The sequence below is a fragment of the Ovis canadensis genome, chromosome 5 (genome assembly GCF_042477335.2).
Source record: "Ovis canadensis isolate MfBH-ARS-UI-01 breed Bighorn chromosome 5, ARS-UI_OviCan_v2, whole genome shotgun sequence".
NCBI classification, from domain to species: Eukaryota; Metazoa; Chordata; class Mammalia; order Artiodactyla; family Bovidae; genus Ovis; species Ovis canadensis.
Window position 1 is genome coordinate 119030369 of NC_091249.1, and position 24023 is coordinate 119054391.

Below are 24023 nucleotides of genomic sequence, written 5' to 3' on the forward strand. Positions count from 1 at the left end.
CTAATTTGAAAAACTAATGAAGTTATAGAACGGTTATTTCTCCTAAGCAGCCACCAGCCTTTATTTACAGTGTAAAACTGGATCAACACGTACAGCTCCAGCCACAGTGAGAGCCACACGGGCACGCTCACCGTCCTCTGCTACAATCGCACTGAGCAAGATGCTGATGAGGTTGGACCTCGATTCTCGGGCATCTGGGATTCCAGCCCACTCTCAAAGAAAGGTTCTTCTCATCCCCGATAGCTATCTCTTCAAAATCTTCAACTACTTTTGCTCCTCGCAACTCATTTGATCCTGAAACGTATACGGAAACTGGATTTTTAGAAATCAAATCCCTGAAAAACTGTTCGAGGGCTACTGAAAAGAACTCCATTTCTGTCAATGGAGTGATCACTCTCTGCAATTTGTCTTTTGTAAAATCCTGATTTTCACATGCCACGCTTGTCTAAAATGATATAGACCGGTTCAGATTTTCCTCAAGGGGATAAAGTCAACATTAATTATTTCCTTCTACCCCATTTCGGTTAAACTTCCTCTTAGAATAGAAAGGACTTCCGTGGCGGCTCAGACAGTAAAGTTGTCTGCCCCCAATGCGGGAGACCTGGGTTCGATCCCTGGGTCAGGAAGATCCCATGGAGAAGGAAATGCCAACCCACTCCAGTATTCTTGCCTGGAAAATTCCATGAACTGAGGAGCCTGGGGTCGCAAAGAGTCGGACACGACTTCACTTTCACCCCATTTCGGTTAAACTTCCTCTTAGAATAGAAAGGAGAATTAAAAAAAACTACGTTGCAGGGTCTGTCTTAGATTCTTTAAATCTGCACGGATCAGCCGTTCCAGAAAGTAGGAATCCTCACTGTCGAAGCTGTGATGCATTGTGTCTGAAAACCCTAAACTCTCACAGAGGTTCAGTTCAGTGCAGTCGCTCAGTCGTGTCCGACTCTTTGCGACCCCATGAATCGCAGCACGCCAGGCCTCCCTGTCCATCACCAGCTCCCGGAGTTCACTCAGACTCACGTCCATCGAGTCCGTGATGCCATCCAGCCATCTCATCCTGGGTCATCCCCTTCTCCTCCTGCCCCCAATCTCTCCCAGCATCAGAGTCTTTTCCAATGAGTCAACTCTTCACATGAGGTGGCCAAACTACTGGAGCTTCAACTTTAGCATCATTCCTTCCAAAGAAATCCCAGGGTTGATCTCCTTCAGAATGGACTGGTTGAATCTCCTTGCAGTCCAAGACTCTCAAGTGTCTTCTCCAACACCACAGTTCAAAAGCATCAATTCTTCAGTGCTCAGCCTTCTTCACAGTCCAACTCTCGCATCCATACATGACCACAGGAAAAACCATAGCCTTGACTAGATGGACCTTAGTTGGCAAAGTAATGTCTCTGCTTTTGAATATGCTATCTAGGTTGGTCATAACTTTTCTTCCAAGGAGTAAGTGTCTTTTAATTTCATGGCTGCAGTCACCATCTGCAGTGATTTTGAAGCCCCCCCAAAATAAAGTCTGACACTGTTTCTACTGTTTCCCCTTCTATTTGCCATGAAGTGATGGGACCAGATGCCATGATCTTCGTTTTCTGAATGTTGAGCTTTAAGCCAACTTTTTCACTTTCCTCTTTCACTTTCATCAAGAGGCTTTTTAGTTCCTCCTCACTTTCTGCCATAAGGGTGGTGTCATCTGCATATCTGAGGTTACTGATATTTCTCCTGGCAATCTTGATTCCAGCTTGTGTTTCTTCCAGTCCAGCGTTTCTCATGATGTACACTGCATATAAGTTAAACAAGGAGGGTGACAATATCCAGCCTTGACGTACTCCTTTTCCTATTTGGAACCAGTCTGTTGTTCCATGTGCAGTTCTAACTGTTGCTTCCTGACCTGCATACAGATTTCTCAAGAGGAAGGTCAGGTGGTCTGGTATTCCCATCTCTTTCAGAATTTTCCAGTTTATTGTGATCCACACAGTCAAAGGCTTTGGCATAGTCAATAAAGCAGAAATAGATGTTTTTCTGGAACTCTCTTGCTTTTTCAGATTTTCATTTTTATCTGTCACTGCTTCTGTTTCCTGGGCCACTGTGTTTACAATAAACAGAAGAGACACACAGTCCCTGCCCTCAGGCCATTACATTTCACAGTGTGTGTGCTAAGTCGCTTCAGTCCTGTCTGACTCTGTGTGACCCTATGAACTGTAGCCCATCAGGCTCCTCTGTCCATGGGATTCTCCAGGCAAGAATACTGGAGTGGGTTGCCATTTCCTTCTCCAGAGTATGATACACAATCTGAAAGTATCACCAGGTTTCCCAAGGAAGAAGCAAGGATTTGATAGATGGGGGCTGGAGGCTCCATATGGGATGGAATGGTTGCATCAGCTTTGAACCAAAGCGCCTAATCAAACTTGGGCAGAAAGTCATTAAAACCCTCCAAGGGAGCAGGTTAAGCGAGGGCCTTTTGCCCTCCTGCCAATCTGAAGGGAATACCAGACGCAAGGCAGTTGAAAAGCTTTCAGTTCAGTTCAGTCACTCAGTCATGTCCGACTCTTTGCAACCCCATGAACCGCAGCACGCCTGGCCTCCCTGTCCCTCACCACTCCTGGAGTTTACTCAAACTCATGTCCATTGAGTCGGTGATGCCAACCAACCATCTCATCCTCTGTCGTCCCCTTCTCCTCCTGCCTTCAATGTTTCCCAGCATCAGGGTCTTTTCAAATGTCGGTTCTTCATATCAGGTGGCTAAAGTATTGGAGTTTCAGTTTCAACATCAGTCCTTCCAGTGAATATTCAGGACTTAGTTCCTTTAGAATGGACTGGTTGGATCTCCTCGCAGTCCAAGGGACTCTCAAGAGTCTTCACCAACAACACAGTTCAAAAGCATCAATTCTTCGGCGCTCAGTCTTCTTCACAGTCCAACTCTCACTCACATCTATACATGACCACTGGAAAAACCATAGCTTTGATGAGACAGACCTTTGTTGGTAAAGTAATGTCTCTGCTTTTTAATATGCTCTCTGAAAGTGAAGTCGCTGAGTCGTGTCCGACTCTTTGCGACCCCGTGGACTGTAGCCCACCAGGCTCCTCCATCCATGGGATTCTCCAGCCAAGAATACTGGAGTGGGTAGCCTTTTCCTTCTCCAGAGGATCTTCCTGACCCAGGGATGGAACCCAGGTCTCCTGCATTGCAGGCAGATGCTTTAACCTCTGAGCCACCAGGGAAGCCCGGGTTGGTCATAATTTTCCTTCCAAGGAGCAAGCATCTTTTAATTTCATGGCTGCAATCACCATCTTCAGTGATTTGGAGCCCCCCCAAAATAAAGTTTGCCACTGTTTCCACTATTTCTCCATCTATTTGCCATGAACTGATGGGACCGGATGCCAGGATCTTAGTTTTTTGAAAAGCTTCACTGAATGCTTATTCCAAGGCCGCCCAGGGCTGAATGCGTGCGGGTGGGACCGCACCTCACCTTTGTTTCCGGATTGCTGCTGTAGGGAGTCCCCATAGGCCATCATCCCAGAACAGCTTCCAAAGACTCTCTTGGCCCAGCGAGCAGAGCCTCGTGATTCAAAGCTCTAGGGACACTTTGAACATGGTTTTGTGGGGGCAGAAGGACTCATGAGCGGGAGGCGGGGACACTGCCTGGAGGGGCCACGTGGGCAGCAGGAGGGAAGAGCATCAGGTGAAAAGGCCTTCCAGAGACACAAGTAAAGAGCCTATTACCTTGGATGGGAGCGTGTGAAACTGGCTAGTTCTCCCTTGCGAGATTAGGATGATTGGTGTTCAGGACCAACTCTGAAGGCGTGTTTGGTGTTCAGGACCAACTCTGAAGGCGTGTTAGTGAGTGCCTCCCCGCTCCCTCTAGCCCTCTGCCCAGTCCTTCATGAGGTTTCACTTCGTCTTTTCATCAGGGGGTGTGAGATGGATTGAGAAGGGGTTTACAAGCAGAGCTGCTTGCGTAAGGTAACTCGTCCTCAGAGACAACCAGTGAACTGGCCCATCAAAGCGGGATGAGGCTCATTTAAAACAACACAGGACAGATGCAGTGGCAGACTGCAGGCCCAGGTATATCTCAGGAAAGGCAACCCGCACCGCGGACGATACAATGAACACACCGCAGGCAGGTCCGCTTGCCAGATCTCATCACGGCGCTGCTTGCATGTTTTGGATGGACGTGTGAAATCAGACTCCAGAAAAGGGGCAAAAGTTAGGTGCAAAACTTGAAGCAGCTCTCATAGGGATAGCCAGAGGCATTTAAGGGGCAAAATCCACTACAACACATGAATCCTTGAAGGAAGAAACAGCTAGCCTATAGTCGCTCATCTTCAGAGAGGACGAGATGCAAGCACATAGATTCAACTACAGAGCAAGTCTGCAGAGAGGGCTGGATGGTAAACGTCATTGCAATGCATTTCACCCTGTTCACGGCTAGGAGGAGTATCCATGCATGTGTTTAGTCGCTCAGTCGTGTCCCACTCTTTGCGACCCCATGGACTGTATGTAGCCCACCAGGCTCATCTCTCCATGGGATTCTCCAGGCAAGAATACTGGAGTGGGTTGCATTGCCCTCCTCCAGGGGATATTCCCCACCCAGGAATCGAACACAGGTCTCCCACATTGCAGGCAGATTCTTTACCATCTGAGGCACCAGGGAAGCCCAGGAGAAATATATATATACTTAGTATATTTTAAAGTTGAATGGGATTTTATAAATAATCTAGCTTTTTCCCATGCAGGCCAGGTCCCTCAAGATGCTCCAGTGAAAAAGAATTCCTAAATCTAGTAAGTTCGGTGAGCAACATATATTCTATCACTCTGTTTGGAGAGTTACAATTCATGGAATAACATTTAAGGCCCCAAGAAGTCTTGCAGGAAAGAAAAAATAATTTTATTTAACTCAGAATTTCCAAAACTTAAGCTTGGTTGTCAGAAATTGTAACATCTTAATCATTTTCCTGTTCCTTGCAATTGAGCCCAACCCACTTATTTTACATTTGTAGACACAGACTCAGTTATCTGACTCAGTCTGACCAGAGTTGGACAGTTGCAGAAATGGGACTTAATTGATTTCACTGCATTTCTTGTATTCTGTTGATGTCAGTGAAATAAAGCTGAAAGTCAATAGGGTATTTTCCTTTTTTTTTTTTTTTTGGTCTAGTCTTTGCTTCCTCATAGTATCTCCATTAAGAGAAAGAAAAGCAATTAAATGTGAGAGGAATCCTAACTGAAAAATATGAGTCACATTTTTTAATTTGCTGGGAACACAGTAAAGCCTGCAAAAGTTCTAGACAAAGATAAAATATGACTGTAGAGCCAACTAGACGTACAACTCCTAAAGTGATGCTCCACCCCTATTGCACTTGGAGGGTTTACGGCATAGATTTCCTCTCCTTTGGAACAATTCCACGTTCCACACTACTGTTCATCAGTGAAATACACCCTCGTTTTGCCCAGTGGTGGTCTCCACCTCCTCGGCATCACTGCCTGTCTTCCTCAGGCTAAAAACCAAAGCACAGCAACAAACGCTTGAAGAACTCCTCTTTCCTTATTCCGTGCAGTCTTGGTGGGGTTCCAGGCAAAGTGCTTTTCATTCTTTCCAAAGGAAGAGCATAAAGGCAGGGGACATGTGTATACCTATGGTTGATTCATGTTGATGTTTGGCAGAAACCAACACAGTTCTGTAAAGCAACTATCCTTCAATTAAAAAAAAAATAAATTCTTTAAAAAAAAGCATATATGCCAATCAAATTCCTTTTTCCCAGAAATTGTGCATCCTGACTCAAGTGACTCAAGGCATGGAAAAATGTTACAGTTGAGAAAATCTAACAGTTGGGTCTTGATAAGATAATTCTAATTATGTACTTGTTTCCAAGTTCTAGATACCCAGCATTGCGTTGGTTTCTGTCCATCCTGAGGTCTTCAGTTGAAATAATCTGTTTACTAGAGAGAGTTGTTTTTTTTTTTAAGTTAGGTGGAATTGATAAAAATTCTTTACAAGTGGAATACCTTAATGAGTTACTCATCTATGGGGTATGTTGCAAATGGATGAAGGACATAATCAAATATCTGCAATTATTATAAGAGTCACGCAGTGAAGATGAATTATTCCAGAAAGAGAGTGGACATAACAATGAAATGTGATGGGTAAAAATACAGCTGCTCGTATACCAAGATTAGATTAGGCACTTTGCTTATCTATAAACAAGGCTTGCCAGAATTTAAAAAACTATGGGTCAGGTGACATAAACCTTACTGATCTGCTTCTGACGGTGGAATGGATTATGCTCTCTTGTGTCTTCATTGTGCAATTTTATCAAGGAGCTGACAAGCCGTGCTTTTCAGAGATGCCTTGGGCTGAAGTGGAACGCACAGTAAAATACAGATTTCCTCAAATAAATTGCCAAAACCATTAATCTTTATCTAAGGACCCATAATAACAGTTTGTTCTCAGTAGCAGGTGGGGGAGGGAGAGAGAATGTCTTCCAGAAAGCACTTTGGCAGTCAACCTGGTTGATAATAAAACTTGATGAAACATCTGTGATTAATATTAATCCTAATTCTTCCTTTAATGGATAATTGTGAAAAAGATAATTTATCCCATTTCATTTAGACCACAGCTGAGTTTTTCAATTTAGGAAAAGAGCATTTCTCTGTATTTCTCAGGAATGAGACTCTATGGAGGTAAAAACAGAAAACAAGAACCGGTGCATAAAACCTGCTAATGGTAAAGCAATTTTCTAGTTACCTCTGGAAGATATTTTGAACGAATTCAACTGACCACTGCAGACTTGGATGGGACCCAAAGAATGGTTCTCTAAGTGACAGACTGGTATTTCTGCCTCTTCACCCGTGTAGAACAGTCTGAACGAACCCCAGTCAACTGATTTAATACATTTTCGTCATATTTGATTCTGCAACGAGTGTGAGAAAAATGCCCTTGTGAGTAAATGAGAGTCAGCTATTTCTGATCACCAGTGTATTTCAAACTAGTGGATGAGAGGAACTATTTTTGACACATGTAAATGTATAATTTAAAGCACCCATAAAAACTTGTCATGGTAGCTACCATTAATTTTGACAGAAACTCAGAAAGTAATTAATTGCCTTTCAAATATCAATATTAAGAATACCATTTATTAAACTAGCACTTTAACTCATTTGTCTATAGCAAATTTGAGGGCAAGGCTTTGAAGCCTCCTGCCCAAATTAACACACCTAAGAAGCGATGGACTCAAGACCCAGATCTCCTCATTTTCATCTGCCTTTCTACACTTAATAATATATTTTAAAGGCACCTATTAAATCATGGTCTTATTTCCTAAGAATCAGAATATATTATGCAGTTAAAAAATGATTGCTGGGACTTCCCTGGCAGTCCAGTGGCTAAGACTCTGTGCTTCCAGGGCAGCGGACACGGGTTCCATCCCTGGTTGGGGAATTAAGACCCCCACACGCTGCATAATGCAGCCAAAAAGTTAAAAAATTGCTATCTCAATACGGACGTAGTAAATAGTGATTAAACAGACAGCACCGTTGAACTTTCATCCAAACCGAATCTCGACTCCGTTTAGATATACTCCTTTTTCATCAGACTCTAACTGAGCATCAGAGAGAAGAAAACATAAATTGACAAGCAGGAAGGGTCTCAGACAATAGGCACCCACTTCTTCAATGTACCTTCCAAAAACCTCACAGAAAATTACAAAACTGCTCACTATTCTTTCGTTCCTCCCCAGGCACACACTTTTCTTCTCAACTCTTGGTCCAAAATGAATATTTCTTATCACTGGATATCATGCCTGTTTCCCTATTTTTATATGATTTTATGATTCTTATCCTCACTTTACAAAGGTTACCACATTGCAAAAGGAACACATTTTATGACAAAATTTTTATAATTGCGTAAGAAATACAAAAAAAACCCCAAAGGGTTACCTGGTTCTTGTTTGCATCAGCCTGGTTGAAATTGCATCTTGTTTATGGATGAAGCAAATGAGACAGTTCGCTTTGTAAGACAGTAGGAAGAATTTTTATGACCCCGGTGAGTGGGCTTTACTCCCAGAGTGTTAGTTTATCTTAGTCTTGATCTTAGACCAGGACTAGCGTGCCCTCTCTCTGAGTTCCCTGGTTTAAACAAACTTTCATATAACAAAGACTGCCTTTCCTCAACACTGATGCTGCGGCTTCCTTCACTCAAATCCTCCAATACCTCCTTCTTCTATGTCTCGAATTCAGACCGACCTACTCTTACTTTAAGCCTGCGTTCCCTAAGTATGACACAAATATCACCTTCAGGGGAAATTTCTGGAGCACGTATTGCAAATGAAATCTCCTACTGCAACCTCATAAACTTGAATGAGTCAGACTTTCTGGACGTGGGTTCCAAGAGCCTGCATTTGTACCCTTCACGCAGGTGGGTGACTCAACTTAGGGCAGGATCTCAGGCCGTGAGACCCGAATTCCACCTTGTCAAAACTGCAGGTCACATCTTTACCGTCTTCCTTTTCAGGAAGTCTTCTCTCTCTCTCTATGAACAGTGTCCATCTAGCGATTTTTTCTTTTTTTTTGCTATCATCTTCATGGATATACGTTTCTCGTGTTGGACTGTGAGCTCCTGGAAGACAGAGATTTCGAGCACTGTCCATTGTGACTTGATGGTGCCCTCCCGTCTGCCTGATGGGGAAGCGCAGCTCGGGGAGCGCTGAGGGGCGGACTAACGAGGAAAGAGCACGTGACACTGAAATCTATCCTTCTGTAGCCCCTGGAGATGTTCTACGAGTTTCATGATGTACAAGGACTGACGGCTCAAGCAAAATGGATTTGTATAGCATTTTTAATACACATATTTTAGGAAAGAGCTACAATAAATCTTCTAAAGTGGACTTCACTAATAAACTAACACATCACATCAAAAGGCCAGAAATTCAGCTATTTGATAAAATTAGTAATCCAGAAAATGTTATTGATTTAGTGATTTCACAAAACATCATGAAAGCTTACGCAGGGTTTCCCCGGTGGCTCAGTGGGTAAAGAATCTGCCTGCTGATAAAAGGAGACACAGGTTCAATCCCTGGTTTGGAGGGGCCCCCCCATGTTATAGGGCAACGAAGCCTGTGTGCCACAACTATTAACCTGTGTTTAGAGCCCATAAGCGGCAACTACTGAGCCCACGCGCCAGAGCTACCAGAACCCACATGTCCTGGAGCCCCTGCTTGGCAGCGAGAGAAGCCACCGCCACGGGGAGCCGTGCACCGCAATGGGAGAGCCGTCCCCACGCTCAGCAACCAGAGCGGGGTTTTTTTAAAAAAAAATTTTTTTTAATTTTTAAATTTAAAATTTTTGAATTGAAAAAAAATTGTAAACCTTATGTAAAGAAAAAAAAACAAAACCCTAAAACTCTGCAGCTATAGCAAACAAGCTGAAGACCATACAGAAACAACAGAGATGGGAATAGTTTTTTCATAAGCACTGCTACTGTTTATGCAATAAGCTTCCAAACGTTACTTGCCACTCATGGAAAAGAGCTATGAGCATGAACGGTGGAGTTGGGACGCTCAACGGCGGCCATCACTGCACCAGAACAGTGCGATTCCAGTCAAGTTATGTGACCTGTGGGTCTTTGGTTTCCTCATCTGTAAAATGAGGGTAATGCCAGCACCGAACACACAGCGGAGATAAGATATGGATGAGACAACACATGTAAACACGTGGGGCGGATGAGCGTGCACTGCCTGCTGGCTGATACTGGACAACCAGCCTGCATGATTTATTCTTTCAGTGTGGTTATATGATAAGGCCCAAGTGAGTTTTCCCTCCAGAAGCAGGGAAAACGCACAGATTCTAAAAAGAAACACTGCCTGCTAGGTAAGTTCCAAATTCTTCAGATCAGACATAATGGCCCTCCACAATCTGGCTCAACCTATCCAGCTGTATTTTCCAATATCTTCCATGCCAGTCAGCCCCGTCTTGTCACTGATCCCAGAGTCTCTGCTGTCCTGATTTCCTTATCAGGAGCCGGAGGCAGGTCAGAGAGGAAATCCCATGGGCTGCGAGAAGCTTGTTCTCTGGAGGTCTGTGGGCTGCCCACCCTGGCTCTGACGACCACCACTGAGAATCAGAGCTGGGGTACCTTCTGTGTAAAGTCTGGGGGCAGCCCATGCCTGCGGCAATTCCTGAACCTCCTGCTACAGATCGCAAGTGTTGCAAGTCCTCCAGGTGGCCCTTCTTCTCATAGAATCTCTGCTCCTTTTTCTTGAATTTGCAAAAACGTGTGATAACCAAGTCTGCGAAAGGCTCTGCTGCTGCTGCGTCGCTTCAGTCATGTCCGACTCTGAGCGACCCCATAGATGGCAGCCTACCAGGCTCCCCCGTCCCTGGGATTCTCCAAGCAAGAACACTGGAGTGGGTTGCCATTTCCTTCTCCAATGCATGAAAGTGAAAAATGAAAGGGAAGTTGCTCAGTTGTGTCCGACTCTTAGCGACCCCATGGACCGCAGCCTTTCAGGCTCCTCCGTCCATGGGATTTTCCAGGCAAGAGTACTGGAGTGGGGTGCCATTGCCTTCTCCGTGCATTTCAAATAACAACGATAGCAACAGCAGACACAACTCACAAAATGGAAATAGTCATTGCGGCCGCTGTGCAGCTTAAGGACAAGGGAAGGCAACAGGTGGTCCCCCCATGACCTGCTGACAAGCTGCCCTGTTGAGGCAGTGGCTCATGACGCTCTGTATCACATCCACCAGCGCCGACACTGCGCAATCGATTCTGTTAATCAAATTTCATTCTCTGAAAAAACGATTCAGGGTACCAAAGAGATGCAGAACTTTCAAGAGTCTTGCGAATCATTCAGTGTCTTCATTCCAGTGGAAGAAGGGAGACTAGGTGACATTTTACTATGTCATCATTTTCAGTAACCCTCTACCTTGTTTTACAAACCCGTAAACCTCCTAGCATGTGACTCAGGGATCACATCCCTCACTGTGCGTGACATTTGCCATTTTTAGAGCTGAGTTTGCCTCAAGTTCCAGGGTGCAGATGGCACGTACATGATGACTTGCCAAGGGCGCTTCAAACCTGCCTCTTTTTCACTTCTTTGAAAGCATTTCTCATGACGTAAGTGAGTAATGAGCTTAGACGTGAAGTCAAACTGCATGGGTTTGAATCCTGACTTCACTGCTGACTACATGACCTCAGGCAAGTTACTTAACCACTCTCAGCCTCCGTCTCCTCACCTGTCAAATGGGGATAATAATAGTACCCACTTTATAGATGAGAATTCAATGAGTTAAGACAAGTATAGTGTTTGATACAGTGCCTGGCATATAGCAAACTTGTAATAAATGCTAAGTCACTATCACCATGATTATCACAAGTTTTAGGGGAGCAGTTATCAGTCAATGTCCGAGTAAGTCTTTGGCAAAAGGCTGCTTTTTTATGCCCCTACCCACCCCCCATGCAGGTGGCTCACTAAAGTTGGATAGTATCGCAGCCCTGGGACCTGAATTCCATCTGGCCTGGCAAGTCAGCACTTCACATGCATCTTCCTCTTGACACAATCTTCTCTTTTTTTAATGAAAAAAAAGTCTCTAAACTTTATTTAAATCACTACAATATTCATTACATGGTCTCAAAATTGACTAAACTAAACTACTCGCAGTGTATATAGCAAGACCTTTAAGCACTCTATTTAAAGTTAAAAAAAAAAGTCACCTAGTTATGTGTTTGTCCTCTATTTTACACTCCTTGTTTAGATTTGTTCCTTAAATATAAATCTAAGTAGATAAGCCGTGTCTGACTCTTGTGACCCCATAGACTATAGCCCTCCAGGCTCCTCTGTCCATGGGATTCTCCAGGCAAGAACACTGGAGTGGGTTGCCATTTCCTTCTCCAGGGGGTCTTCTCAACCTGGGGATCAAACCCGGGTCTCCTGTATTGCAGGCTGATTCTCTACTAATGGAGCTACAAGGGAAGCCCTTAAATAAGGCCTACTATCAAGCAAGATGGTCTGAATTGAAGATTGAGGACTCACTGAAACAGATCAGCAAGACATCCAGGGAAACGTCACAAACTCAGATCTTAGAGCTTGTGATCATGTATTTAGGAAGAAAACTGACTGAAAAAAGTGTGTTAAAAAGTGTGGGGAAAAAAAAGAATTTCCCTTAGAAAGCAGATATTGGAGCTACTGTAATCTGGGCAGAGTTAAACTAAAAACATTATATATATTCTTTCTTAATGACTCAGAAATACTGTTTTTAAAGATCTGGGTGCAAAAGGGAGTGCTAACTATAAACTAAAACTTACCCAACCTTAATGTAGATAAAAACTAGTTGGAAGTATTGCATATCTCTGAAAATAGTTCCATAAAAAGATACTGAAATTCCAGTTCCTAACAATAATAGACTGGCTGGCTGTTCTCCAATTCATGACTTTTAACTGTTGGGGCTCCAAATGAATTAATATTTTGTAAAGATTTACATTTTAAAACCAAACCTGGATACAGCCCATACACTAAAGTTCTGTTCCTAAAGCAGACTTTCTACCACCTGCCTAAAAATATCTGATGGAAAAGAAGCCTGTTGCCAAAGTCCACATATCCCCCCCATTAAACAGAGGTAAGCCATCCTCAGAAACCATATTTCAGGCCCACAGGATACTCATGAACTAAAATAATGAATGATAATGCCTCGTTCTCTGCATTAATATTAAAGAAAAGAGAAAATAGAAAACTTTATAGCCACCATCAGCTCTCTGGACCATAAATCTCAAGTTTTGAGAATTGCTTCCCAAAAGGGTAGAGAGCAGGGGATGAGTTGTGAGAGAGCTTTGGAGCCTAGAGATATTTTTCAGCAAGCCAGCAAAGCACTGACACAAATTTCTACATATCTCTGGCTGTGAAAAGTCTCATTTGTGGTGATTTATATTTCCTCATAAAGAACTCTGTAGATAATATAAGCCTGCTGTGAGGCTGTCTGACAACTTTCAAACCAAGAGTTACACGACCATTCTGTTAAAATAGAGCACGAATAGATGAGGAGAAAATCTGCAGAAAGAGCATTTCTTCTGAGCGGAAGGCCAGGATACTGTTCTGCCAGCACGCCCCATGTTGAGAGTCACCTTTCACTCCGTGTGCACGTCTCATGGAGAATATTTTGGTTGTCTATAGGAGGAAATGCTTTTTTTTTTGGTCGCTGAAGATTGACTATGCGTTTGGTGTGTGCATGCTTGTGTAATTTACAACAAATGACACTTAGACACCAGCACACTGGAGTTCAGCTGCCTTAATAAGTTACTAAGGGAAACACAGAGAATAGCATGCTGACAACCCAAAGTCAATGGGGTATAAACACTGTTATTCCAAGCGTCACTGGCGTGTTATTCCCCTGTCTCCCGGCGTCTGCTCTGGGTAACACGGCACATACACACGGTACGGCAGCTCATTAAACTGTTTTCAGTTAACTCGGAAACCAAATGAGTACATTACATGTTTATAAGGCTGAGAATTAGCGCTTCCCTGTGAAATTACACAATTAATCAGGTGCGTTATTTCTCGGAGAGGCGGCCACTTCTGACATTTAGGGATTAGAAAGAATAATCCTTTCATCCATTTCCACATCAGCATTTAGTCTCAGTGGGGTGAAAGGAAGCAAAAGGTGACATGATTCCTTCCTCCCCTTTAGGAGGTTAGAATGCGACATGTCCCAGCCCCCGCCCACCCCCGGCTCTATCTCGTAATGTAGCATTTCAAGTTCTTAAAAGAAACACAAATTATTTTGTTTTTGAGCTTCTTATCTGAGTGTCGCAGTCTTTGAAAAATTCAAGCAATGAGAAGAATTCTTATGAGCCTCCTGCTTCTTATGGCTGATCCCGTGAATTGCCATCAAGCCCCAATTATTCAAGAGCTTTTAAGGCTCCCTCTGCGAACTTTAAGAACGGTCCCAAAGTCAAAATCTATTAGGCAGTGATGTCTGCCCCAGTTTCCTTTTTCACCAACCCAGCACCAATTTCTCTGATTCTCTTTAACAGGATCTCACCCTTTAGTCATTTAATGGGGCATACGTTTCTTTTTTAAATTCTCCCCACTTAATCAAATGACACTGGCAAGAATTTTAAAAATAATAAAGTGCCGTTAAATATCCTTTGTTGCTATTAATTGCCTCCTGCACCCTGGGTTTTACTCAGACCAGGTAAAACAAGCCGGGGAAAGGCTCCACGCTCCAGCCACGTGTGAGTGGACACGCGGACACCTAGCATTCTTGCTTGTTCAGAAGGTTAACCCGGCAACAAACTACCATTTTCATAAGAGAAACATAATTAAATCAGAAGAATATCTGGAAGTCTCTAAATATCCTGTTTTAGGTTCTTTACTTAACCTTCATTAAAGAGCCCTTGAAAGCCATTCAAGCTTTCCTAAAAGATGGCTAGGGACAACTTGAAACATATCCAATTCTCTAAGCTCATTCCTAAATAAAAAGGTGCATTCTTGCAGGTTCACTGAAGACCTCTGGAAGCATACAAAGGGAATATAATGACTATCTTCAGACAGAAATCTGATAGAACCCCAGACAAACTTCTAGTGTCTAAGTGGGGGAAAACTGTTTCATTTGTACATTAACATTTTTTTAAAATCTAAGAAAAAACCCTAAATTTTAGCAACTAAGATATACTCTGTATCTATATCTGAGCAATTACTATTTGATGTCTGTGCCATATTCATTATCTTCTACTTTAGAAAATATTAAAATTTGTCGATTCCCTAACACTACCCTTAACTTCCTTCCCTGTTAAAATAAATATGCCTCATGAATGCCATTATCTGAGTCTACAAAATTAAAAAAAAATTCAGCAGATGAATTAGTATTTGACCATAGCCCTGGAAATTTGTTATAAGACCCTTGAATCTCAGCTGAAGTATGTGCTAGAACCTTTCGTGCTAAAATAAGGCCGGTAATCAAAAACATTTTTCCATAATAAAAGCAAAAGTGCACAGAGACACACCCTGACACTGAAGCAAGGACCGAGTTGTTCACTTTAAGAAAGTACGTTGGGCTCACAGGTCACCCTGCATGCAAGAGCAAGACTGCAAAAGGCGAGCAGAGATTACCTCCTGCTTTGATACACATGCCATTCTGACACTCTTCTGTTTCAGTGAGAACAACTCGGAAAAAAAGGCAGATCCATGTGAACTGTCAAGACCAAAATAATTCTTAATGTAGATTACTAAAGTAAGCTGCTGAAAAACCAGACCTCTGAAGAGGGATGAAGACTTCCTTAGGCACATGTAATCCTGGCATACTATTCCTTCACACTATAGTGCATGGACTTAGAATGTGAATTTTTACAAGGTATTTGTGAGGTTTTCTTTTATTAAACTAAAATGTCAAACAGGGCTATTCAGCTTGCTGTAACTTTTCAAAGGGTGCAAAATTTGTTGGACATTGATCAAAGCCATCCTTTTGGTAGTCAACTTGTCTTTAAAAAATTTGTTTTAATTGAACCTTGGAAGTAAGATTGACTCTGATAATAAACTATTATTATACACCCATTGTACAGATGACAAAAGTGAGGCTTGGTGAGGTTAAGTTACCCAAAGTTACATAGCAATTAAGAATGTAGAAGTGGGATTTGAGCCCAAGGGTACATTCACTAGAGTCCATGCTATTCTGTGTTTTAAGCCATGATCCACCCTCTCCTTTGATGTAATATATCCCCCCCCCGCTTTGATATAACCCCCAGCATATGAACAAAACAACTTACTAAGAAACTAGGGAGCTGCTGCAGTGGCTGCAGCGAAACCTAATGCTTCTAATTTATCTCCTTTTCTCAAACAATAGCATCTAAGACAGAATTTAATTGCTTTTTTGTTCCATTTTGTTTACTGTTGCAGTATTTATTCGTTAAACAATGATCAACACTTCTATGTGCTACTTTCTACTATTTTTGACTTAAAATATACAGGTTTAAATCAATATTATGGTTCAACAGATTTTCCACATTATGGAGAGCTTGCCTGATTTTAGAAACACTTGTGGAAGAAACAGCACTCTTAAGTTCCAAACAGCTCACCTGTAAATAAGCCTCTGGAACATTTCCAGTTGGCAAGCGAAGCGCTTTCTCTATGTTGGTATTCTCTGGATTGCCTGAATATTGCTACACCTCGTAAAGGACAGTCTGTAACTAACTTGTACAATCAAATGATTTCTGAAACTTATCTTGATCATCTCAGTAAGATATCTCTTCAGAATTTAGGTTTTTTTTTTGGTCAGTTAAAAAAAACTGTATAGTACATATTAAAATTACTTCACAGCTTAAGACTATAAACTTTTAATTAAAGAACATAAAGCAGAGAACTAGCAGTTAACCACATGCATTCAAGTATGGATTTAAGAATGGTGTTAATAATAACATAAACAGTCCTCATGATTTTCTTTCTAATTAATATATATATATATATATATATATATACCAAAAAGACCAGAGCAGACAGCTTCAGCTCCATGAAAGTTCTTTTCATTGATGAGATTTTCCATACTTCTGGAAATTGACGAGCTCCATACTTCTATCACCGTTATCAGTTATAAAGGGGTAAAGCTAAAGCACCACATGTATCCAAGTTTACTTGCCAAGAAGCTTAGGAAGAGTGTTGCCTAATAATGTCTCAGAAACTTCTGGTTTCCATCTGAGTGCTTTGACTATCCACTGTCTTTACTGCATGTATCTTCTTTTGAAGGAGATCAGCTATACCTTAGATATGGCAAACGCTAGAATTCTCTGCCTTTTTAGTATCATTTTTAAAAAGTGGTATCTATTTTCCTTATTGTAGGTCTCTCACTGACTTCCCTCATAGCTCAGTTGGTAAAGAATATACCTGCAATGCAAGAGACCCGGGTTTGATTCCTGGGCTGGGAAGATCCCCTGGAGGAGGAAATGGCAACCCTCTCCGGTATTCTCGCCTGGAGATTCCCATGGACCGAGGAGGCTGGTGGGCTGCAGTCCATGCGGTCACCAAGAGTCGGACACGGCTGAGCGATTGAGAACAACAACAACAAACTAAGTGAGAGCAAGGGAGGTGGCTGCCAGGTGGATGGGCGCCTCCGGCAGGAGGGCATAGAGGCCCACAGCCCTGAGGTCAGGGTGCTGGACAGGGAAGGGGAGCGGGGCGGCTGGAGCAAGACAGCCCGCAGAGCCGGCAGCAGGGGGAGCCCCAGACGCCGCGGTGCAAGCGGATGCGCCTCGGAGGACTTCGGGTGCCAGGTTTGGACTTCGGACTTTGTCTTGGCCAGACAGGAAGTCACTGGAGCGCTTTAACAGTGCAGTGATGCAGCGTGTGTGTGCGTGTGCGTGCGTGTGTGTGTGTGTGTATAATAGCACAGTGATGCGGCGTGTGTGTGTGTGTGTGTACCAGTGCAGTGATGTAGCGTGTGTGTGTGTATAATAGTGCAGTGATGTGGCGTGTGTGTGTATAATAGTGCTGTGATGTGGTGTGTGTGTGTATAATAGTGCAGTGTGTGGCGTGTGTGTGTATAATAGTGCAGTGATGTGGCGTGTGTGTGTGTGTATAATAGTGCAGTGTGTGGCGTGTGTGTGTGTATAATAGTGCAGTGATGTGGTGTGTGTGTGTGTATAATAGTGCAGTGTGTGGCGTGTGTGTGTGTATAATAGTGCAGTGATGTGGCGTGTGTGTGTGTGTGTATAATAGTATAGTGATGTGGTGTGTGTGTGTGTGTGTGTGTGTGTGTATAATAGCACAGTGATGCGGCATGTGTGTGTGTGTGTGTGCACCAGTGCAGTGATGTGGTGCGTGTGTGTGTATAATAGTGCAGTGATGTGGTGTGTGTGTGTGTGTATAATAGTATAGTGATGGGGCAGGGGTGTGTGTGTGTATAATAGTGCAGTGATGTGGTGTGTGTGTGTGTGTATAATAGTATAGTGATGGGGCAGGGGTGTGTGTGTGTATAATAGTGCAGTGATGCGGCGTGTGTGTGTGTGTGTATAATAGTATAGTGATGTGGTGTGTGTGTGTGTAATAGTGCAGTGATGTGGTGTGTGTGTGTGTATAATAGTGCAGTGATGTGGCGGGGGTGTGTGTGTGTGTGGTGTAAACAGACAGGAGCCTGCCGCACTAGTCAAGACCACACACCACGGGGCTCGGTTGGGTGGCTGAGGCAGAGCTGGTTCGGTGATTCTAGTACATGGTTCCACTCCTTTCCCCTAAAAATATCTCTTTCACTAGCATTTACTGAACACCTACTAAGTAAGGCTTTGCGCTAGGCCATTTTACCAATGTTAAGTCCACCCTAGTACATGGACCCTATGATATATTAACGCTTCAAGGAAGTTTTCATCAAGCCTCTTGATGAAAGTGAAAGAGGAAAGTGAAAAACCTGGCTTAAAACTCAACATTCAGAAAACGAAGGTCATGGCATCTGGTCCCATCACTTCATGGGGAATAGATGGGGAAACAGTGGAAACAGTGGCTGACTTTATTTTGGGGGGCTCCAGAATCCCTGCAGATGGTGACTGCAGCCATGAAATTCATGAAATTAAAAGATGCTTGCTCCTCGAGGAAAAGTTATGACCAACTTAGACAGCGTATTAAAAACAAAGACGTCACTTTGCCAGCAAAGATCGGTCTATGCAAAGCTATGGTTTTTCCAGTCGTCATGGATGGATGTGAGAGTCAGAGTATAAAGAAAGCTGAGTGCCAAAGAACTGTGGTGTTGGAGAAGACTCTTGAGAGTCCCTTGGACTGCAAGGAGATCCAACCAGTCCATTCTAAAGGCAATCAGTCCTGAATATTCATTGGAAGGACTGATGTTGAAGGTGCAACTCCAATACTTTGGCCACCTGATGCAAAGAACTGACTCATTGGAAAAGACTCTGATTCCAGGAAAAGATTGAAGGTGGGAGGAGAAGGGGATGACAGAGGATGAGATGGTTGAATGGCATCACCAACTCAGTGGACATGAGTTTGAGTAAACTCTGGGAGTCGGTGATAGACAGGGAGGCCTGGCATGCTGTGGTCCATGGAGTCACAGAGAGTTGGACACAACTGAGCGGCTGAACTGAACTGAAGGAAGTTTAAATCATGTATCACAGGCTCATTATTTTACAGATGTGGAATTCAAAATCCAGAGAGATTAGATGATTTACCCAAGATCATATACCTACTTAGGTCAAGACAAGGATTCAGTACTCAGTTTTCCTCGCTTTATCAAAGAGGACATTCAAAATCAGCGGTTGTATTGACTTATGAAATAACCTACAGTGCCCTTATTTATTCCCCTTGCCTGGTCTGATTTAAAAATAGCCACACAAAACTTCTTTCAAACATGTCCTCATGGTTATTGCTTATGAGAATCATTTCTAAAGGGAGTGTTTTTGAAGTTTCTAAAATAACTCTTTGCCTTAGGAAGTCTATATAAAAGACTACTGCCATCACCTGTTGACGGGCAGTTCTGCAAATCTGTAGATAAACTGATGGAAAAAACAGTGACCTTCTCTATTCTAATGTGTCAAACTCTTACTGTAGATTAAAAACAGTAATTGTCCAATTGAGAAGACAGGCTTGGTTTGCCTGACCAGTTATTGGCGATTCCAACAACTTAGTGTAGACTGCCCGTTCCCACGGAAAGGAAGCCGAGGTGCAGTCATTCTTGGGACAAATAAAGGATCCAGACCCATGAAGGATATTTTTATTTTTAACATAGACAGGAAACCCCATGAGCTATTTCCAACTACAGTATTTTCTTAATTTTGTATAACTTAGAGAAATTAAGGAGGAAATAAAGCAGAACTTGATAAGAACACTCCGATTGGTGTCCCGAATCGAAGTCGTGTGGTGGATTTCCTGTTATGAAATATTCCTCTCCCCCTGCCCTCGCCCCAGTCCAAACCTGACCTGAATCTTGGGCCTCTGCACTTGCCACTGAGCTTGAGCCTTCCTCCAGCATCCTGAGCAGGACTGCCAAAATGCTGTATAGCTTGCATTTTTCTTTTGGAAAACTTGGAAGGGATTTTCAGGCCTTGAGGAGCTGAAATATGCCCCCAGCCTAGTAAGGACATTTTATAAAATGGCAAGTGGGCAGTCAGACTGGCTCCTGAGATCAGCAGTTAGAGCCCCTTGTAAGGTAATAAGTGTGAAAAGAGCCGTTTCCCAATCATCATGTTCATTCCACGCATATTAGGAGAGAGGAAAATTCAACCGAGGGCCAGCCCTCCCCTAAGAATCCTTTGGTTTAATTACGACCACAGTATATGAAACATTTGCAAGACATCCACTCTGAGCAGTGAAAGGAAGACAGGAAACCCTTTTCTACTAAAAAGACAGGGAAGGAAGCACTTCTGGTTCTAAAACCTGGTTGAAAATTCAATTTAACCAACGACCAGGCCACTGCACCTCTTGTAAATGAACATCTTTTTGCTGCTAATTTTGTGCTATTTTACCTTTCATTTTAAAAAAAGTAATTCAGGTTAAACTCAGCCGAACAGCAAAGAAGCTCTTGATATTTTGAAGCATTTTGAACAATTACTTTGACAGGAGCCCTTGACAGTTAAATGACTCTGTTAAATGAATGTTATAGAAGACACATAATGATTTTTAGTGAAATATTGAATTTAACCACAAATGAGGAAAAACCAGTCATAAGCACCATGGGTGTATTTGAATAATAACATCTTGCTTATGAACCTCAGTGGATTCTGTAATTTCTAATAATCATGCAATCAACCATTTATCTGTTGAGTATGTCTCCCATCTTAGCGTTCTCTATTCATTTTTGCTTTTTTGCTTTTGCAGTTGTTGGCTAATCTAAGCAACTGTATGAAAATTTTGAAACTGGCATTAGCTCCCTTTTGCATCAGCATGATATTTTAAAGTTGGGCGATTAATGAGTTGCTGTCCCACAACTGAAGTCTTCCTTTTTCCTCTTTCTCATTTGCTGAATGAGATTCTTTCACAAAGTTAAAAAACCAGCAAGAGGCGAGAGCCCGCGGCCTGAGAGCGTGTGGATCCACTGTGTGCTAGCGTTTCCTCCATCTGTGGGACTCAATATTCCTTTTCTTATTTTATGGGTTGAATGTGAGATAACGATCAAGACTTTTACATGTTTTCTCATGACTAACGACTGAAGTATGTACTGAAATAATAAAACTGGTACTGTTCAATTTCCTCTTTAAATTCAACTCCAATATAAGTGAGAGTGCCCTTGTGAGGGGGAAATCCGGCTTATTAGAAAACTCTGTTTTCTGGAGAAGAGGAGCTAGAAATCCTTGTAGACTTCAAAAGTGTGGGTGAGGCTCTGGTTGCGGGGGAGGACACTGGGGTTGAAGCAGTGAGTCAGAAAACCAGGAACATTTTGTTCTTTATCTCGTCTGCAGTGACAAGCAGCTCAGCACGTGGGGAGGCCCTGCCTGGCTCAGCACTTCCTGGTCATTCCAAGCAGGTGAGGTCCTGCCTCCCCTGGTTCCCACGGCTCCCGGCAACTCATCGGCCTTCAGCTCTTGCTCATTTCCACTGCCGGCTTACACGTCTGCTCCCCCATGAGACGGTCGCTCTCTGAGGACAGAGAGTGTCTTTTCATTTCGCACCCCACCCCCTCACCACCAAATTTCTGAGCCATGATAAAGCTGGTCAGCACACGTCCTTTAGATCAAAGTACCCTAAACATTTATTATCTTCAGCCGACAGAACACTTGGGAAAGCCCGGATGGCTCAAATATCTGATCTGCCTGCAGTGTGGGAGACCTGGGTTCAATCCCTGGGTTGGGAAGATCCCCTGGAGAAGGGAATAGCTACCCACTCCGGTATTCCAGCCTGGAGAATGCCATGGACTGCACAGTCCATGGGGTCCCAAAGCGTTGGACACGACTGAGCGACTTGCACGAAATATCTGATACTAGTTAAAGGCAAGTCCAGGCACCCAGCAAGATGCCTGACTTGGGTATTCCTACAACCCTGCTAACTCAAGTATGGTCCATGGACCAAAGCAGCACCACCGGCAGCTTTCCAAACACCCCATCACACGTCCCACCAAAGACCCCCTGAATCAGAATCTGCCTGAGGGCAAGATTCCGAGGTGACCTGTGCACAGTGAAGCTTGAGAAGTGTTACTATGACCAGCATGTGGCCTGGAGACGCAACGGTGTGTGGGATGGAGGACAATACAAGGCCATAGCCATGTGATTAATACAGGTCTGCGGGGAAAGTTTTAGAGCTCTCTCAGGACAGAGTCTCTCAACGCTCACAGGTGGGAAACTCACTTATACCAGCTCCCTGGGAACCCTTTCTAGACACTTCTTCACGCTCTTTCCTGTTTAAAGACACAGCTGCTCTTAATAATTGTCTTTTCTCCTTGGTGCAAAGAGAGTATTTATCGTCAGCGTGCCGACATGTGCGGGAGCTTTGGCTTCCCCCCTGAACATGTGCATGAGTGAAAGGCTATTGCTGACACCTGAATAAGAAATCCGATGACTTCAAGCTATGTGGATTTAATTATTTCCCTTAATTTTTCTTTCAGGAATCTCTTTTTCTTTTCCTGAGCTTTGGGGAAGTCCTAGCAATTTTCATTTAAAAGAAACACAAGTCAGCAGTGGTTCGCTGAACAGGCTGACACGCAGCTTCATACAGGGAGAGGCGCTGTGTCTTTAATCTAATTTGTGCTCCCAATTTCCAGCTAATGTATCAAGGGATCCTGGTGTATGCATTTACAAGGAGACATCCGTAAGGCAGAGTCCAGCTCTCTGCAATTCTCTGAAACATGGCTTAAAAAAAAAAAAAAAATTAGTCTGGCTTCGTGTAGCTGCCCCCTAACACACACACACACAAATCGCTGTGTACTCACAGATGTAGAAGTATTCCCGGCCTGGTCTGAATTCGAATCCTAGAGAAAAAGGTGTGAAGAGCTGGAACTTCTCAGAGAACTTGAGCGGTCCGTTTGGAGAGTGAGGCCGGTTACACTCCCACCTCTTGAACCCTTTGGACGTGTGGTCGCAGGCACTGTAGCCGTCAAAGTTCACCATGTAGAGGACATAGCGCTCCGTCTTCTCTTCCGGGACGGAGTCCTCGTAGTGGGGGCAGAAGACGTCCAGGTAGTCGTTGATGCAGACGTCGATGTGGTAGTCGCCCCTCTGGAACCTGTGGGAGGAAGAGAGCCATGCGGTTACTCAGGGAGGAGAGGCGCCTGCTGGGAGTCGGCGGGGAAGGCTTTAATCATGCTCTGGCTAAAAAGATTTATTGCAGCAAGTGTTTATTTGGGGCCGCATGACTTGAGGAAGAATTGATGCTTTTGAACTGTGGTGTTGGAGAAGACGCTTGAGAGTCCCTTGGACTGCAAGGAGATCCAACCAGTCCATCCTAAAGGAGATCAGTCCTGAATATTCTTTGGAAGGACTGATGCTGAAGCTGGTCACCTGATGGGAAGAACTGACTCACTGGAAAAGACCCTGATGCTGGGAAAGATTGAAGGCAGGAAAAGAAGGGGACGACAGAGGATGAGATGGCTGGATGGCATCACTGACTCAATGGACATGAGTTTGGGTGAACTCTGGGAGTTGGTGATGGACAGGGAGGCCTGGCATGCTGCAGTCCATGGGGTTGGAAAGAGTCAGACACGACTGACTGAACTGAACTGAACTGATGATTTGAAGCGTGGTTTGACATGTTGCTGTTCCAAATCTTAAATAACAGCAAGCCATTCTCCAGAGGACTTGCACTGTATTTATTCCAAATACCTTGCCAATGGAGCACCTCACTTTCACTTTAACTATTAAACATACTGATGGACTGTTTTCCTTTCACTGGTAAAATCATATATATATTGAAGCAAACTTTTCATATTTCTAAAGCAGTGTTTCATTTAATAAATGTTTTTGAATAATTTAAAGAATAAATGGTATTTGTTATAATTGAGAGCCTTCATTTCCTATGCAAAATGTGGAAAATGAGAGGGATAAAATTGAGAGAATTACAATCATAAAGTTTAAAAGTTGAAAATTAAATTCCTAGAACACTTCCACTTCAGAGGCAAATTAAACCCA

General features: G+C 43.3%; 1 protein-coding gene across 3 annotated transcripts in view; it reads right to left on the reverse strand.

The window, feature by feature from the left end:
• The window catches only part of EFNA5 (ephrin A5), a 292701-nt gene that overhangs the window by 29699 nt on the left and 238979 nt on the right, over positions 1 to 24023 (reverse strand). For all 3 annotated transcript variants that reach the window (XM_069592648.1, XM_070292425.1, XM_069592649.1), the window contains one exon: positions 22829 to 23121. In XM_069592648.1, the coding sequence (XP_069448749.1) occupies positions 22829 to 23121 (293 nt within the window). The remainder of the gene's footprint in view (positions 1 to 22828; positions 23122 to 24023) is intronic.